The sequence below is a fragment of the Sipha flava genome, unplaced genomic scaffold (genome assembly GCF_003268045.1).
Source record: "Sipha flava isolate LNK unplaced genomic scaffold, YSA_version1 292_pilon_pilon, whole genome shotgun sequence".
NCBI lineage: Eukaryota > Metazoa > Arthropoda > Insecta > Hemiptera > Aphididae > Sipha > Sipha flava.
Window position 1 is genome coordinate 330,790 of NW_020272962.1, and position 19,578 is coordinate 350,367.

Here is a 19,578-nt window from a genome sequence, read left to right on the forward strand (position 1 = left end):
CTTGAATGGTGTTTATTTTTTAAAAACGTAATTTTGGAGAACGAAGTTTCAGTTGTGGAGCCAAACATAGTAGCTAATTTTATAGCCAGGATTTTACAGTTCATGTATTTATCTTAGACATACTTTGTCCAAAAATCTTCAGTAGACGAAGTGCTGTTCATTTGCAATGAGATATCTTCTTGCAATTCAATAATTTAAAACTAGCAAAATAATTTTAGCGGTCCAGTTATTTCCCTTCTGCGGACTGCCTATTGCTGTAACTAATATAATTTACGTGTACACCTATATAATACTTTTATACGGCCGTAAATCGCTCTAAATATCATTTGAACATATTTTTAATCTACTCAATACGAATAATTATTATTTGTAATATATTTCACGCGTTGTTGAACAGCACGCTCAACCAGAGTTAAAATACTAGTCTTCTACCCGTTACCGATAAGTAATATAAAATTAATGAAAATGGTTCAATGCAAGAAAACGAAACAGTAACGCACTATAGAAAGTGCCAGTACTGTACGTTGTGTTCTACATAAAAGTCGAACGGGGGTTTTTTTACGGGGCGAGGGTGAGTGATTCAACCCGATTCCTTGTGTTCCTTTCGCGCCATTTATCTGAGCACTACAAGTCGTCCCGCGGCCCGTCATCGACAATATTCTGCGTTATGTTTTATTTCACGCACGCATTTACGTATTGAACGTGTTTGTCGGATCACGCGGGAATGATAATGTTCGCTAAAAATATATACAAACACACCGTTACACGATAGCCGGTTAAGCCGTAAAAATCGATTGGCATACACGACTTACGTACGTAATACGAGACGCACAGCCCTTCTACAATAATAATCTCGATGGTAAAAACAGTATATGATATTTATACGCGTTCCTGTTGAATTGGAATGAAATATTATTTTGTATACGTATCCTGTACGATTTTATTAGGTCGTGTCATTCGTTCCCGACGTCCGTGGAAAAATACCGTCTACATATAACGTAAAAAAAAATAATATAATATTTTCAGTGGATGTCATCGTTCCTATTATTTTGTATTTCATCGGCGAAGTCGCGTTTTCGAGTGGATACGCATACTTAAAGCGGAATGCATATGTATTCTCCGTATAGGTAATATTGTTTTTCAAAAGATTACTTGTGAAAATAATATATGCGTTCTCGGTGATGCAGCAACGTTGACGAATAAAATTAACATATTATCGAATTCTACTAATATATATATATGTGTGTTAAGACTACGACATTGCAGTACGGACAAATAGTCGATTGGAAACATTTAACATAGAACAATATAATAATAATCGTAATAACATATGTACGAAACGCAACAATTTTCATGGCTCGTAGAGTAAACAGACAGTTTAATTTATATTCCAGCGAAAATGAAATTAGTTTAGTCGAGAAATGGCTGTGCCTATCGTTACATAATAATTGCCTGGTATAAAATTGTACTTGGTATATATATATATTATAATATTTATTTATGTTAACGCGCCAATAAACAATAATTGTACAAATTTGTAACCATAGAAACTGATTTGAATGTTTTTTTTTTTGTTCTTAAAAGTGTAAACTTATTATGCGCGTCGTGTTATATATTTTATTATACCTATTGATGAGCGAATCGTGAGGAAAATACTACGTCGAGTTAGGGCCGGTACTTTCAAATAATGATGGGGAGGTTATAAATATACGAATTTGCCGACCGATACCTAAAACAAAAATCTACCATATTAATATTAATCGATTCGTTGATGATTGCCAACTATATAAAAAGGTCATTAATAGGTAGCGGGTATTGCAACACCGTCCTCGCAACTCTAGTACTGGGTAGAGTATGGTTAAAAGAGTTTATTAGTATGCTTATTATTTATACATTAATCGATAGTGGTTTAATTAATCATTTTAGCGTTTTCTAACCGTATACCGTTGTTATAAATTATGTCATAATGATTATTATTATAATTTTATTATTCCGAATTGAATTAAAATTGAATTTAAATTCTTAAGATAAATTATCCCGTAAAACTTTCAATTGTAATGGTATTTGTTTTTTAAAATAACATGACAAAAATGGAAAACTCAATTTTGCATACCTATTCATGTTTTTGAATTAATGTTTTGCGATGACTTATACTTCGTTCTTATTATTACATATTTTAGGAAATGTTTGCAATTTTAATAGTTATCTATTTTTTACCTTTAGATAAAAAAAAAAAGAATAAAAACCAAGAGAAATACGCAGAAACCATAAGATAAATAATAAATAATTTAAATGTTTAATGCCTGTATGTTCTAGTAATTATGTTACTAAAATTAAATGGAAGTAACTTTAGAGTACCTACTAATGATGTACTGCCTGTATACATATGTTATGTATTTTAAATTTGTTAATATTTATCGATATTAAATTTTATAAATTATATATACATATACGTGCCATAGTAGTTAAAAAGTTTTCTTTCGATTGATATGTGTTATAAGGAAGCTAGTTAAAGTAGCGTTTAAGACTTATCACATTAAAGGATTGTTTTATCACGGATCAGTCAATATCTCTTTAAATAAGACAGACTTTTGTAATAACTTTCTAATAAAACTTAGTATTTCTTATTGAGTCCTGATATATTGCATTATTCATATAAACTTCACATAAATGTTTTAATTTTTAATGGTTGTATTTGAGGTTATTAACTTTTTTATTTGTAAACAATTTGAACGTCGAAACAAGCAAAGAAACCAATTATCAAAAATAATTAATGTTTTATACATCACTATTATCGTTGATGGCCGTTCTCGTACAAATCAAGACTAAAAATTTACTCTAACTGCCTTCAGACGAAAGTTTGAAAAAAAACGTGTGAAAAAAGGTTAGGTATTACAATATACACTATATTATAATATATAGGTACATATACAGAGGGATCCGTTTAGATGAGCTGTCGTTATTCGTTCTGTCTGTAGACTTGCATACACCTTATAAATGCGGATACGACCCTTACCTTAACCGTAGTAATGATAATCCGCTTCCGATACTGTACACAAAAATAATACATGAAGTAAAACATACTTCCGGCGCATATTGTCGAGCACCGCCTGCGGCCATGTGCAACGATAATTTAATTAGTCGGATAGAGACAAAAAATCTACTCAAATGTCAATGATGATATCGTTTGGATATCACACACTTTCCAGGTACACGTGAGTGAGCGAGTACGTGTAATATCATGTGCAGCTATACGTGTGCAAATCCGTATAAGGTTGCGAGTTGGATTTTTTTTTGTTCGGAACTATATGTATTTAAATATATCACTCAGGATAAAGGATCAGGCAAATAAAATACGTACGTAAATTTCTCATTAGCGGATTTATTTTTATTTTTATACCGTTTATCGTAAACATACGGATTCGAATGTAATCGCGGCGTATATGAGTCTCCGAGCCAAACGCCCAGGAGAGAGAGGGGGGGGGTGAATTGTGGATGCTGAAATCGTAAAACAAATTACTGTGATTTCGTAATACATGTATTCACGAGCGTAATTTAAGGACGCCAATCTTTAAATCGAGGGTGTTAAAAAAAACCCAAGGTGTCCATGCTTTCGAAATTGCACCAAAACGTCGTTTATTATTTTATCGAATACTCGACGTTAAATGACGGATGAGAAGTGCTCGATGTCCTGTTATTTCGATTATTATGCATATTGCATCTTTTCAAAAACGCTCTTGCGAACTAAAATGGTTCGCAAGAACGTTTTTGCACAGAATTTTATTTTTTCACTTTCTCTCATTGCAGCCCGAATGAAACCCATGCGATTTATCGATTTGGTCTGGGCACATGCCGCACTTCTACCATCATGATTTTTACCCCTGTACGGTTCATGCGGGGGTTCAATCGCACCGTACTATTATATACAGTATAACGAAGTGCACATCTACAGTGGTGTGTGTGAAATATTTTAATCCTTTGTGAATCCTTTGATATGTTATAATACATAATGTGTATTTACGATCATCGGCCATCGTTTTTTAATGATAAAAAAATGTATCAGCTGCAAAAGTAAACAGTTATTTTTTTTGCCAGCTTTCCACGATGAAAGCTGTTCTTATCCTGTAAATTTACATAAAATAATCTTTTGTTTCACGCAGCAAATGTAGATATTCATTCCTACGCATTTAGGTCAATATCGTATTGTGTAAAACATAATTTTCTTGTATCGTTTGTCGATACTCAATACATTTTTCCCCATCGGAATTCACCCCGGAGTTCACTGGCTGTCAACCACACGTCCAATATATTATGTATTTATTTATTATTATTAAACTTAACATTTAATATAGTACATCGTTTTATGATATTACGTAAGGTATATACATTTATTTTTTCGCTACACACCGCAGGGAATATAAAATACGATTTACATAGTAGTATATGACATTTTTAATTATGTTTTATCTAAATGATTTTATTTGTTTCCTTTTATTTTGTTGTTTAAAAAAGTAAAATAAGAAAAAAAAACAATGGATTCAAGTATATTATGCTAGTCTTATAATTTGAATATTTTTAAAAGTAATATGTACATTGTAATCGATAAAAGATTCTGAGCGAAAATCGGGTTAAAATATAAATGTTTTGTGTGTTCTTATGTAATATATTAGGTATTATTGAAACTTAAATAATAAATTATACCATTATGGACATTTTAAAGGTTTGTATTCAGTCTGTGTTTCTTAAACGGAAGCAATTATTATTATGATAATTTATCATAAGAACATGTTACACGATGTATACTTAATTTATGGCATTACGTAAATAATTTTTAGCTCTTAATTTTGACAAGTTATGTATGTCTCAATAAACCTCAATCGTTTAAATAGTCGTAATTATTCAGTCAATGTCACGTTCAAAGGTAATGAATATAAATATGAATAATTGATAATAAGTGTTTGCTTTTTGCAACGTTTGGTATTAATAAAGGAGTAAACAATATCATAATGAACGGTGATATATTTAGAATAACAGGTGTTTTGTGTTCGTGAATACATAATGCCGAAGAATTTACAATGTCAGGTCATATATTTTACCTTGTATTCACCATCAAAATTTGAAATGAACAATAGGGGCAAACAATATGTATTTTAAATGATCGAACTTAAAGAATCGTACAGAGATAATATAATTATTATAGGTAGGAAAAATTAAATTTTTGTTTTTTTTTCAAAAATTCGGAAAGCAAATTGGAAATTACACTACGTGGGAACCGATTTGAAATTTTAAAGAAAAACTTAAAAATTGAAAAGTAAATCATGTAAAATTATAAAGTAATATGCAACATAATAAATAAATGGCGTATCAAAAATATCGTGGATTTTGGATAAACGTGAAATATTACTTCCTTACTTGTTTTTATTATTTTAAACCCATGATTATTAATTAATGCATGCCTATGATTGGTTTGTGTAGATGTCTATTTTGGGGTTTCGTTTGTCTCATCGCGAGTACGTGTACAGTAGTGCTCTGCACGGTCCGTTATTTTAAAGACCAAACCGGACTTTAAATTTTACCAAGGGACCGAAGTCGGACCGGACCACACTTAAACGTTAATCAAACACTAAAATTAGACCGAACAGAAGACTTCATATTATTTTTAGTAATTCAGTAATTAAATAACATTTAATAAAGTAGACCATGAACCAGACTTTCGGTTCGATCTTAAAACATTTTGGACAGTTTATGGACCGGTCCGTAAGGTTCAGTCTGTATTAGTCCAGACCGTATCATATGATGCGTTTAGTATTACACTGGACCAAACTACCCAACTTTATAAATAAATATTTACCTAAATTTGTAGGTTTTTTTTGTTTTATTTGTTTTCATAACAATATCTATATTTAGATTTTAAGTACCATGATTGGAACCGAACTGAGACCGGACCGGACTAATTTTCATTTTATTTTTTTGAAACCGGACCGGACTGAAAATAATGCATTAGATCTGAAGACTGGACCGAACTACTCCTAAAAATTATTGAATCGGACCAAACCGACGATTCAATAGTTTTTGTGTTAGGACCGTACTAGACCGAACTATGCAGAGCGCTACTGTACAGCGATTCGAATCACCTAAGTATTTGCCATTAATGTAAAATAAAATAACGCCAACGCTAAAACGGTGTTGACAACTTCATTGATGATACTTGACCTCCATTTTCGTTTATACTCTGCTGCGGGTTTAATATATACGTAATATATGTGTCGCTGTACAATAATTTTGCATAATTGTTTGTAATCTACTAGTCATGCGTACGACAGAACTTATAAGTACCAAAATATACGATTTCGAGCTGCAATAGAACGCTGCTACGTGCGTTGTTTGTTAGAAGGGCAGAAATTCGTTAATAAATATATAGAGGCTGATTAATCCCCCAATGTGTACAATGAATTCTTAAACCGTGACGTAGTAGACCACTTGCATAAATCACATTAGTTTTATGCGTTTTAATTATTGGACATTTTCCAAAAAAAAAATACGGTATACAGCTTTAGACATTTTAACGTTATTCCGGTTTTTTTTTTGTTTTGCAGATCAAAATCGTTTATTACCTTGTCGAGAGTGACAAAAATGTACAAGTAACATTAATCACATTTACGCTGACGAAGAAAATCGATTAGGTACATAACGATTTGGTAACGAGCATTTTTTTTTTTACCGTAGACGTCTCTGAACTGTGGTCAAATGTCAAGTGTAGAAACAGTTTACTGAAGTAATGTAGTAAAAACATTTTCAGAATGAGCCCTAACGCTACAGACTCGAGTACCATACTCAGGGAGGAAAGGAAGATCCCGAACGGTTGTACGAATGGATGGCCCAGCATGTCGGATTCGACTGAGAAACAATGTTGGAAAGGTCAAGCTTTCCTCAAAATCAACGAAATCGTCGCTCTAGTCAAGCACTACAGTTTGCGAGCTTATATCATATTTTGGCGTTAGTACATTGCGTAATAAACACCGTGTTTCCGGCATCCGGTGCTCATCAAAAACTCATTTTGCAGACGAGCTGTCGATGAACCCGAGGGTGAGGAGCAGTCCTTTCAGTCCTCCCCCCGCCGACGAATTGGTCCTGTCCAAATCCGACGTGTTCAGTACGAGGCGTCGACGATTGTTTTTCTTGAGCATTCATTTACTGGCACTGGCCGGTCTTTACCTATGTGTCACTGGTCAGGTGAAGTTGTACACCGTTATGTTCGGTAAGTTTTCTAGGTTTTCCATTAAATAATAATGTTTATCAGTGACGTTTGTGGGTTGTTCATGATTTCGGATATTGGGTTTCGAATATTAGAACCTAGATTTTGAAATTAACATCATTGATTTACTTTTAAGTGTATAATATTAGATACGCGTAGAAAAAATTGTAATTCATAACAGCTTATACATACAATTTATTAATATTTTTAATTTATTTTCACCTCGCTGAGGCACTAAAGATTTGGTATGATTTTTAAAGGATAAACTCTTCACTAAACTTTGAGAAATTAGTAGAAGAAATTAACGAGATAATAAAGAATGAATAATAAATCTTAGTTGTCGTAATCCATCAAAAACCCAAATATTTTATTTCATCTTTCAATTTTATAACACCTTGATTTCTAAACTTAGAGAATCTAATTTTGTCAATGATAAACTAAATTTGATTATTTGCAAAATTAATAATGAAAAAACCTAATTGTTATTTTATATTTTGGTCCTTTTATGAAAAATATATCAAAATTGTTTTAACTGTTTATATTTTTGGCTTGGGAAATGTATATAATGGAACTCTAAAAAAAGTAATGATAACTTATTTTTAGTAATACAAATAATACTCTTTTGAAAATGTGAACGGGTTGGAGTTGTCATAGTTGTCATGAATCTGTCATAGCGTAGAAATTTTTTCCAGTCATTTTTTTTTGTTGCTAAAAAATTTTACTTAAATTTAAATGAAAATACCCTTTAAAATAAAAATAGAAAAATTCATGAATTTTTTACTACAACAATATAGCGGATTTTCATGATTTTTATCGTTTCGTTTAAATTTTATATTAAAATGCTAGTGATTTTTGTTTTTTTTTTTTTGATATTAAGCTCAATTTTTTTCTTTAATATGTAATATATATATGTCTAAAGTGCTTAATATTATACTTATATTTTCAAGACTTAATGTCTTACTGAAATTATTTGATTGACATTTTTTAAAAAAAAGTTCAAAATCTTTTGAATATTATACCATCTATAACAAACGGTGATACGATTGTTCAGTGAAAATGTTAAGTCTCTATTTTGTTGAAACCTGTATGCCGTAAATATTTTTATTACGTTACGTATGTTTTTCGCAATTATTAAGGAAACTGTTGGGAAATCAATTAAATTAATCGTAAGTTAATATTAAAAATCCACGTTTCGTTCAGAATTTAAAATCGTAACACAAGACCAAATCAATATATGAAATATTAATAAAAGCATATTTTGTACACTATACGAGTGGAAACTTTTTAACGAACACGAGGAATCTGTAATCTGTCGATCAACGTTTACGCGATCAGTGCAATGTTACGTTTCACGATTTGCCCCAGATACGCGTTTTCCGAATGATTCGAACAACATAACACCGCGTGATTCGGTTGGGAAGTCCGGTCGACCCTCGTGTGGCGTATTACCGATTATTGCCTACAGAACTTGTGCTTCCGAGTACTCGTGCTGCTTCAGTAGTTGACCGAAAACGTGTTTTTGTTTCGGTGCGGTTGCAGCGATGGCGTGGGGCACCATGTCGTCGATCGGCGTGACGGCCGGCGCGCACCGGCTGTGGTCGCACCACGCGTACAAGGCCAAGTGGCCGCTGCGCGTGCTGATGGCCCTCAGCCAGACGGTTGGCGTGCAGTACAGCGTGTACAACTGGGTGCGCGACCACCGGCTGCACCACAAGTACACGGACACGGACGCGGACCCGCACAACTCGAACCGCGGGTTCTTCTACTCGCACGTCGGATGGGCGCTGATCATGCCGCACCCGGCGTTCGAGTCCAAGGTGAACACCGTCGACATGGCCGACATGGAGGCAGACTGGGTGGTCATGTGGCAGTACAGGCTGTACGCGCCGCTCGCGTTCCTCCTGTCGTACGCGCTGCCCACCGTCCTGCCGTGGTGGCTGTGGGGCGAGGACCTGCTGGTCGCGCACCTGGTCGCCGCGCAGCTCCGCCACGTGCTCACGTTGCACTCCACGTTCCTCATCAACAGCGCCGCGCACATGTGGGGACTTAGACCGTACGACAAGTGAGTGGGGATTCGCTCCCGAAATACCCTACCATCCTCTACACCCACCCCTCCCCTCAACGTGGTACCGGCGCCCGATTGAAACCGATCCGGATGCGAGTTAATACGAAATTGAATGAAAATTAATAAACGGTTTAACAACTTGTAAATCTGTACATGAATAATACGAGGAAATAAACAAACAGTAATTAATGATTATAAACGTTATAATTAATTATGATTAATCATCATTATTAATCTTAATGAATGTGATTAATGAGCATTTGTTTGTTTACTTCTACGTGTAAACTGTTTATTTGTACATCTCGGTCACGATCCGAATTTCCGTCTCAATTCGATTTCCGATTCGAATTTTCTTTATCTCATCGTAAACGTTGGATTCAAACATTTTTTCGTTGTACGGAATTCAAGAGTCCGGATCAAACGGATTACGGCATTTATTCGTAAGCTCGCTGAGGACTCCGAAACACGACCCTTGTGATCGCACGTACGTTTGTTCGCCGTGTTATAGTGCACTCGAGCGGGCTTTTTTTTTTCTAAACTTAAATTCGCGAGATAATAGTTTAGAACATTGTTCAAATTTGTTCAAACATTGTTCATTGTTCTTTCCGAAAGTATTTTCAAACCTATATACGAAAAATGTACTACAACGCCGCGACGTATTTTATATTCACGTGAGTATTCGTTGTATAGCACTCGAATGTGACGAAATCCCTCGGGATAACCGTAGATGTCGTTGAACCGTCAATTTTCTGCTTTTGTCTGCTCCCTTTCGCGGTACCCCGAAATGGATTGCTTTTTGTCCCGTAAATCGGGTTTGTTCAGCGGCCCGTCCACCGTGGTCCTTCCGCCCGTCCGTCGCACCGACCTAACGTTAACACCGTGGTCCCGCCGAACTAGCCGCGTTGAACATGCGTACCAAATTACATACATCGCCGTCGCGTTTACAACCGGGAAACGACCCCGTAGCGCGTGACAATATTCAGATCCTGTGAACACGGTGTAACGGTAATTGTGATTCGTGGACCGTCCGCGGTCGTTGTTTTTCCGCAGGAACATCAACCCTACCGAGAACATGTTGGTGTCGGTGGCCACATGCGGCGACGGGTGGCACAACTACCATCATACGTTCCCGTGGGACTACAAGAACGCCGAGCTGCTGGACTACAAGCTGAACCTGTCCACGTTGGTCATCGACATGTTCTCGCTGATCGGGTGGGCGTACGACCTGAAGACCGTGCCTGCCGAGCTGGTGAACAAACGTGCGCTGCGCACGGGCGACGGCACGCGCAAGAACACGGGCGCTGGTGACGCTTCGACGACGTCGCCTCCGCCACCGCCGACCAACGTATACGGTTGGACCGACAACGATTTGCCCGAGGAAGACCGGCAAATGGCTCAAATATACAAAAAAAGCGATTAGTACGGGAATGGTGTTTTACCTATTATTTTTTTTCTGTTTTTTATTATTATTATTATATCATAATCTCTTTTTTTCTCTCTCGATATATTATTTGATTTCAATACTTGTTAAAAACTTGTGTTTTTTTTCTTCTTTAATTGATTTTTAGAAATAATATAATAATATTATAACAATTTTAAGCGCGTCCGGAGTGGTGGGAAACTTTGAAATGACAGCTAAGAGGACACCGCCGTGGTGTTGGGAACACTATTCTTTGTCGGGATGAAATACCATTGGAGTGTGTAATATAATGTTTCAAAGTGTCCACGACTCGGGGAGTCGTCCGTGTATAAAACGACGTGACGTGTTTTTAGTTATCAAGAAGACTGGGAGGAAAGAAGACTCGCCGAAAATTCGAGTGATGATAATATATTATTTTAGGGTGACTTTCGGTTAACATTATCCTTACACAAGCAAATACAACACTCACATCTTTGTGGATAATATAGTGTTAGAATTTCCAATATATTATCATGCTGTAATAATATAGCGACGGTGTGTTTGATGTGAAACGAACAAAAAAAAAAAAAAAAAGGTGTGATTGATAGACCGATCGATTTGCCATTTTATCGTACATCTTTTTTTTCCTCTTTTTTTTTTCTTTCTACACACTCGCTAAAATTTTTTTGCTTATAACAATAAACTTTTTCTTACCAAACACATACACACACACGCATAACATACCACGTACTTATCGTTAATCTCTCTGGAAATGGTCTTTGAATTTAGAGAAACACTGTTTTTTTCGTGCAATTATTTTAGTATGTTGTACGGATAATATACATATTATATATATTACATGTTTTGGTCACAATTAGAACAACATTGTACGTTATTGCTAAATATATAGTTTAATTTTATTTCGCATACGTGAAATCTCAAATACGTGACGCGATTACGATAAAATATTTTGTGTACAAAATATCATCCCAAACGAACGTTTATGCCGAATAAAATAATCTCCGAGTGGCATGTGGACACACACACGCACGCACACATGCAAGTATATAGTATATATATATATATATCATCATGTAGAGACGGTCTCGCTTCACCTAAACCAAATGTTAGACGATTTTTGAAGTTTTAAAAAAATGTAAATATTATAATAATTATGGTAGAAAATAAAATATCCGATCACGGTCAGAACGCGGCGATATTGACGGAGTATTATGTTATTATTATTTTTTCTATTCGAAATAAACTAAGAAAGTATTAACTTGCTTGTAAAGAGTTGTACAAACACATTTACGCCGCTAATGGAAGTTAGAAATTTTATCCATAAGGTGTCAAAAGGTTTTTTCTTTTTTTAAATTTCGCGTAAATTCAAGTAAATATATACATCGCCCACGCACTACTTTTCACCGTCAAGCTTTATTTATCAATATTATTCTATTCTGTTCCCATTTTTCGTTTAATCTCTCACTATTTATAAAATACACATTCGTCTGTGTATAATAATCGACTTAATACATTACGGATTAAATAATATAATATAACATCGTTATTATATATACATATGTGTGTGTATAGTTATTATATTACACATGCGCGTTAACTATATTTTTAGACTTAAACGAGAAATTCGAGACAAATTCATGTCTGAGTACGAACATTTTCCCGTGCTGTATTTACAACAGTAACGACGAGTTCTCATTGTACTTGGAGATTCGTGAAGTGATTTAACGCGTATCACATACACATGCATTCAATATAATTTAGGAAAGTATTCCAATATTTAGTCAATTTTATTGTTTAAAAACTCATTAACTTTTAATATTATTTCACTCGTTTATCAAACTTTAAGTTCTTTCTCTCGATTTTTGTATAATCGAACAGAAATATAGGTATTTTTTAGTCGGTTAATTAATTATTATTATTATGTCTGTCAAAAACTTTTACTGGCTGTGCTCAATAGTATACCTATTTATGGAGTAAAATTATTTGTAATTTATGATTAGTTTTATTCTATTTTACTTTTTACCTAATTGGGTAGCATAATCTGGTTGTTATCTTAAGTAGTAAAATATTATTTATTTTTGTTACCGAATAAAGTAATGCGTAACTTTATTAACTTTAAAAATAATATTATATAAATTTATCTATATAAATATTTTGTTTGACGTCCTTGATGAAATGCAATGATCTATTGTAAACATTTTTCGTTGCGTCTTCATGCAATTAATATGAATAAATATCTTATCGTTTACCATTTATGTTTAATATTATATAAAAATATAGAATTATATATTATTGCATTTTTATGATTATTTAAACTGTGAAGGAAAAAAAAATATCTAACTATTTTTACACAGTTATTATTTCATTCGTTCTTTGTATTATTTTTAGTCCGTTAAATAATTATCATGATGTAATAACATATGTCATATCCTTTTATCAATATTTTTACACAAAAGTGTGGCATAAAAATAGAATTATATAATAATTTAACAAATCGTAATAGAACTGTTTCTTATCCGCTGATGATTAAGATGATAATGTTAAAATATTTTATCAATTATTATAATATTATAATCGTAACAGTATGTCATAACGTTTAATTATTTTGATTTTTGAATTGCTACAAAATTATTTATTTTCGATCTATTATTAAAAATATTTATAAGATGTCTTAATAATTGTTAGATTACATAAAACAATTACTAAATTGTATTTTTTTATGAACTATCGAAATAATTTTAATTAAAAATTTGTACCTTATAACTTAACATAATTACGTATATAACGAAGCCAATATAAAATTAACTGTAGTTTTATTGAAATAATTTTAATATTCACCACACACGATTAACTATAGGTAGTATTAATGTTAACTTATAAATGATACATCTACCCTTGTATAATTTTAACTGTACAATAAGTGTGTTGAATTATAACTATAGCTTAAGTTAATCTTAAATGTAATTGTTTATTTTTGTTTACATCATCAATTTATAGTTATAATATTTGTAAAATTCATAAACTTCTTAAAACCGATTTTACAAGGTTAGTGTTAACTACGATGGCTTTGCACCCGAACAGTTTAATTGGGTTTTGGGTGTTTAGCATATTTGGAAATCGTGATTCGAAATTTGTCAACAAAATATTAATAATTTTGACCATGTGTTGTTCCGTGCTAATCCGTATCGCAATAAAATTGCGAAAATAAAAATAAAATAATAATTATATCCCAACGATGATTTTATACCTCGAACGTAGTACTGGCTGCTAATATTATACGGTAATGTACGTGTAGAATTACGTACACAATTGGCAACAAATAACGATTATTATTATTGAAATATTAATGTATTCTTTTAAAAATTAACTTGTTTACAAGATATTCTTTTGAGAAGACTGGGCGAAGTGCGGCCAAATACTTTAATTGTTATAAAGTATGCATTTTAACATTTTAATATAAATTTTCAAATATTAAAATATTACTTTTTTTCATTTTCGCGAAATACTTCATAAATAAATAAAGTTTTGTTATGATTTTTTTTTGTGTGTTTGATGAGTCAGATAACCAATAGTTTTTTTCAAATCAATTAAATTAAATTAAAAATTTTTATTGTCTTACGTTATAAATGTACAAGGATTTTGGTATGTGTGTTTATATTAAGTTTTTTGGACAATTCGGATGCAAAGCTTTAGTTGTATAATCTTTAATATCATATTATTTGTAGATATTATAAATAGACCAATACTTAGGGTAAAAGTTATACTGATAAAAATTAAAATATTTTTAGATTACGTTTAAGATTTTAATAATATTTCATACTCTCAAGACATGTAAAAATCAAGATTTATAGTTTGAGTAACAGGACCAAGTGAATTGTAGATAAGTGTATAACAAAAATCAAAAAATATATTGACTACAAATTTTACTTTATGAATTTTTTTTTTCATTTGGATTATTAATATTTACATGATTTTTTAAATTGTTTAATAAAATAACTGGGATGCACAGTAAAATTGATGGTAAACAATATCTATAGGATGTCATAAAAACATGACAAACTCAAGGACATCAACAATGCTTTTAACATCTTGACAATATCCATTGACTATAGCATAAAACTACATCACACAATATATTATGACACATTTCTTAGAATTTTTTTGGTATACTGGGACATATTAATATTACTTTAACACTTTTAAGTTTATTTACAATTTATCAGATCATAATTATTGTAATTTCTTTTTTTAACTATTAGAACCTCAATAAAAGGTCCGATGCAATAATGAGATAACTGCACTTTTTGAAATTGTTCAGGGGACATAAAAAGCAGCTCACTAACTCCCTTTGATCAAATTACGGTTTTAAAAACTGATTTTCATGCTTTAAATGTGTATATAATATTATATCATATCTTATTACTTTTGGATATTCTTAAATAATTTTAATTAATTAATTTAAGTAAAATTTAGTGGAGATATATGGTTTTTTCCCTAATATTAAAATCCAATTTTTTTACATTTATGAATAATACTCGCAACATTTACATTACACAATATCAAAAAACATTTAAAATGCCTAGAAATATCTATAATTATGATCATTCTACTATCAAAATCATTCATGATAGTTAATTTGAGCTAATTAAATGTTTTAAGGTGATATATATGGTTATTGACCCAAAATACGAGTATAAGTAGTTTATGCGCTCCTCCAAGTAGCTATGATATCCTTCATAACTAACCTAACTTTTCAAAGACACTTTAGGTGAGAGATTTTAATTTTTAAAATTCCTACCATTATTTTTGATTATAAAATAAAAAAGTATTGTATATTATTTTTAAATTAAATGTAATATGTACTATTACTTAATGAGTGAATTCTTCTATTGTAAATACTAAATATTATATTTACAAAACGAAGGTTACAGTGGTAATAAAACGTTAGAATAAATAATATATTATATTATATTTATGCTGGTTAATAAATGTGTAAAGTACAATGTTGATATTGTTTGGAGCAAAAATGAGATACAGTACGTGTCCAACTCCCGACAGTGAAGCACGTGTGTTAATTCATCGATCACTTGTGCGCCTTTATCAGCTCCCGATAGCATTGTGCAATTAAGACGATCATCGACGCTCGGCGTACAGGTAATATGTTCCTTATCGTTATAATATAATACCATTAGCAGAATAAAGTATAATGAATAATAATAGACGGTCAGGCTATATGCCGACATCGTCTCAACGGGCCAAAACACAAAGTGGAATTACAGCCCAAAATATTAAAACAAACCTCAACTCAAAAACAATCACTACTAAATCAACCACCACACCAAATAAAAACCAAGCTACAGGCGGATCACGCATTCCAGACACGGGGCGTGATAAAGCAAACGTTACGTACGATACAACAACTAACACCGATAACAACGGAATATCGGACGGCGAAAAGTCAGATAGCACCGCACACATAAATGAAACCGTAATTAAAAGTCCCACACAATCTGAAACACCAACAATCATATCTAATAAAACACTAAACTATGCTAACGCAACAGCTAAAGAAAGTAACCCTCAAAGAGACCAAGCTATTTTATTTAATTCCATCGAAGGAATACCACAAATAGAATATATAAAAGCAATAGGCCAAATAGTAACACCAAAGAACATCCTGTTTGTATCTAGAATCTCAAACAACCGTTTTTGTGTATTTCTTAACAACAAATACACTGTGGACTCGCTCATTGAAACAACAAAGTATATCACAATCAATGGAAATGAAATTCAATTACGAAGACTTATAAACCCATCCAAAAGAATAGTGATCTCCAACGTTTGTCCATCCATTCCAAACGAAAAAATTTTATCCGCACTACAGACTATCAATATAACACCAATATCCCAGATTAACTACCTTAGAGCCGGAGTAAACATGGCAGGATATGAACATGTTTTAAGTTTCCGGAGACAAATGTACATAAATGACAATGATGTTACTAAACTCCCTGGGTCGCTATTGATCATGCACAATGAAACTCAGTTTAGGTTATTTTTTTACTGATGATAAAATAACATGCTTTACATGCAAAACGTCGGGTCACGCTACCTTTTCATGTAAAAAACACATCAACATCACTGAAGACAATATAAACACAAACCAGAATACTAACACAACAAATTGGACAAACAACACAAACGTACCAGTCGAGTCGACAGAAGATATCCCGCCCCCGTCAAGCCCTCATTCCGACGAAAGTCCTATAAGTCCCGGGTTGGAAAAAAATCAAAATAATTGAAGAAAGAACCCTAAACCTTAAACGACCGGCATCTTTCACATCAACACCCTCAAACCCACCTAGCCCTAGAAATGATTCAAGCCAAGACAACATTGCAACACTAAAACCACCAAAAAAAGTGCTAATAGTAGAAAATAAATCAGATTCTAATCAGCCAACAAATACCCCAGAAAACAGGTCACGATCCACTTCAAGAAACCGATTTTCGAAACATTTGGATACACACCTGAAACCTATTAAACACCTCTTTGAAGATAAAACACAATTTAACATATCATTCGACCAATTCACTTACATCATAGAAAACATCCTTAAACAAGATAATCCATTAAACGCTATAAAAGAATATGGAATCGATGGAAATGAAATAATATCGATAATCGAAACTACTAGGCCATACCTCACCACGAAAATAGCTAAAAATAATTACACTCGCATTGCAAACAAAATGTTTAAAGCGCTCGATATCGAAACCATAACAGAGCCGATCCAATCGGACTCAAATGAAAACTAATGATAAACACAAACTTACAAAAAACAACCTTAACCCGCAAACCATATAAAACCCATATAAGCTATTTTATTTTTACTAAGATGTTCACGCTACTCCAATGGAACCTTAATGGTTTTTTTAAAAAACTTGATGAACTAAAAATTATTATCACAGAAACCCAACCAGAAATAATATGTCTACAAGAAACAAACTTTAAATACGACACCTCAGGAAAATTACCAAACTACACTGGATATAGTAAATACCGAACCACCGGGGCAAGAGCAAGTGGAGGTGTAACAATATACGTAAAATCCGAATTTCCCTGTAAAATTATCAATATAAATACGCACCTCGAAGCCACAGCAGTAACAGTCAAGTTAAGACAGCTAGAAATTAACGTGTGCAATATGTATATTCCTAACCAACAAGACTTCACACAAAACGACATAGAAAATATTCTTAACCAAATACCCTCACCCTTCATTATCAACGGAGACTTTAATAGTCACCACACCTCATGGGCATCCAAGAGCACCGATAGGAGAGGAAAAGAATTTTACAAATCAGTGGATAATGATAATATAGTAATATTGAATAACAATGAACCCACTCACATAAACATAGCAAACGGTTTAATGTCCAACATCGATTTATCACTTTCCAACTCAGCGCTAGCACAAAGACTTAAATGGAACGTATACAAAAACATTACTAGCAGTGACCATTTTCCCATCATCATCAAATACCTATCACGGACCAACGACTCTACCAAGGGTGAAAGGTGGAACTTAAAAAACCCCAATTGGTCACTATACTCAGAACTATTGGAAGAGGAAATTAATAATATAAAAGACGTCGAAACAGTAGACATCAATACACTAGTAAATACGTTTACCAACTCGATCATACAAACAGCAAATCTAACAATAGGCAAATCAACCACCAATAACAGGAAGCTCAAAGTACCATGGTGGAACCAGAAAATAAAATCCGCAATCGAAGATAAATATAAAGCATTAAAACAATTCAAACTCTCAAAAACCCAAGAAGACCTCATAGAACTAAAAAAACATAGAGCAAGAACCAGATATTTGATAAAATACAGCAAGAAGACATCTTGGGAAAATTTCACAAACAGCATAAATGAAAAAACCGACACGAAAATAGTATGGAATAAAATCCAATCCCTTAAAGGACTAAATAGAAATAGAAAAATCAATCTGATTAATATGAACACCGACGCACTAATTAACGAAGAACTAGTAGCAAACCAATTGGGGGAATATTTCTCTCAAAATAGCAGTAATACCAATTATACGACACAATTTCAAACTTACAAACATAAACGCGAAAAAGAAACTATTCCAAACACTTTAGATCAAAACCAAATAGACCAAATCCAATTAAACCTACCAATCACTATGCAAGAAATTATATTCACTCTAACAAAATGCAAAAGCCATAGCCCCGGCCCTGATAGCATACCGTACATTTTTATACAAAACTTCGGGCCAAACTCCCTAAAATTAACTTTAACGATATTCAACAGAATCTTCACTGAAGGCTTTTGGCCAAGTACATGGAAAAAATGGTACGGTAATACCAATTCCAAAACCTGAAAAAGATAAGTTTAAGTCCGATGGATACAAACCAATAACGCTCCTAAACACCTTGTGTAAAATATTGGAAAAAGTCATTAACTATAGACTTACTTGGATACTAGAAAAACATAAATACTTATCCAAACATCAATACGGCTTTAGAAAAAACAAAAACACAATCGATAACCTAACTCAAATTAACCATGAAATAAACCAGACTTTTAAAAAAAAAACAAATAATGGGGCTAGTCAACCTCGACATCTCAAAAGCATACGACTGTACATGGAGACATAACATCATAGTCAAACTAAACCAAATATTATGCCAAGGAAAGACACTCGATTTAATAACTGACTTCTTAAAAGATCGCACATTCAAGGTTAAAGCAAACGGTCATTTATCCAAAGAATTTACCCAAGAAAACGGAGTACCACAGGG

At 32.9% G+C, this 19,578-nt stretch overlaps 2 protein-coding genes across 3 annotated transcripts in view; both read left to right on the forward strand.

The window, feature by feature from the left end:
• LOC112685784 ((11Z)-hexadec-11-enoyl-CoA conjugase-like) overlaps positions 1-10,816 on the forward strand; it is a 37,423-nt gene extending 26,607 nt beyond the window's left edge. For both annotated transcript variants that reach the window (XM_025557768.1, XM_025557767.1), the window contains 5 exons: positions 6,597-6,683; positions 6,800-6,996; positions 7,064-7,258; positions 8,795-9,317; positions 10,371-10,816. In XM_025557768.1, coding sequence (XP_025413553.1) covers positions 6,801-6,996; positions 7,064-7,258; positions 8,795-9,317; positions 10,371-10,740 — 1,284 coding nt within the window. In that variant the 5' untranslated portion in view covers positions 6,597-6,683; position 6,800 and the 3' untranslated portion in view covers positions 10,741-10,816. The remainder of the gene's footprint in view (positions 1-6,596; positions 6,684-6,799; positions 6,997-7,063; positions 7,259-8,794; positions 9,318-10,370) is intronic.
• A 6,820-nt stretch (positions 10,817-17,636) lies between these two features.
• LOC112685808 lies at positions 17,637-19,157 on the forward strand. Its single transcript, XM_025557815.1, has one exon. It carries the CDS (start codon positions 17,637-17,639, stop codon positions 19,155-19,157), a length of 1,521 nt encoding a protein of 506 aa, XP_025413600.1.
• Positions 19,158-19,578: the final 421 nt, after the last annotated feature.

Coding starts and splice junctions, on each gene's coding strand:
- LOC112685808 (XM_025557815.1), top strand. CDS start 17,637: ATGTTCACGCTACTCCAATGGAACCTTAATGGTTTTTTTAAAAAACTT.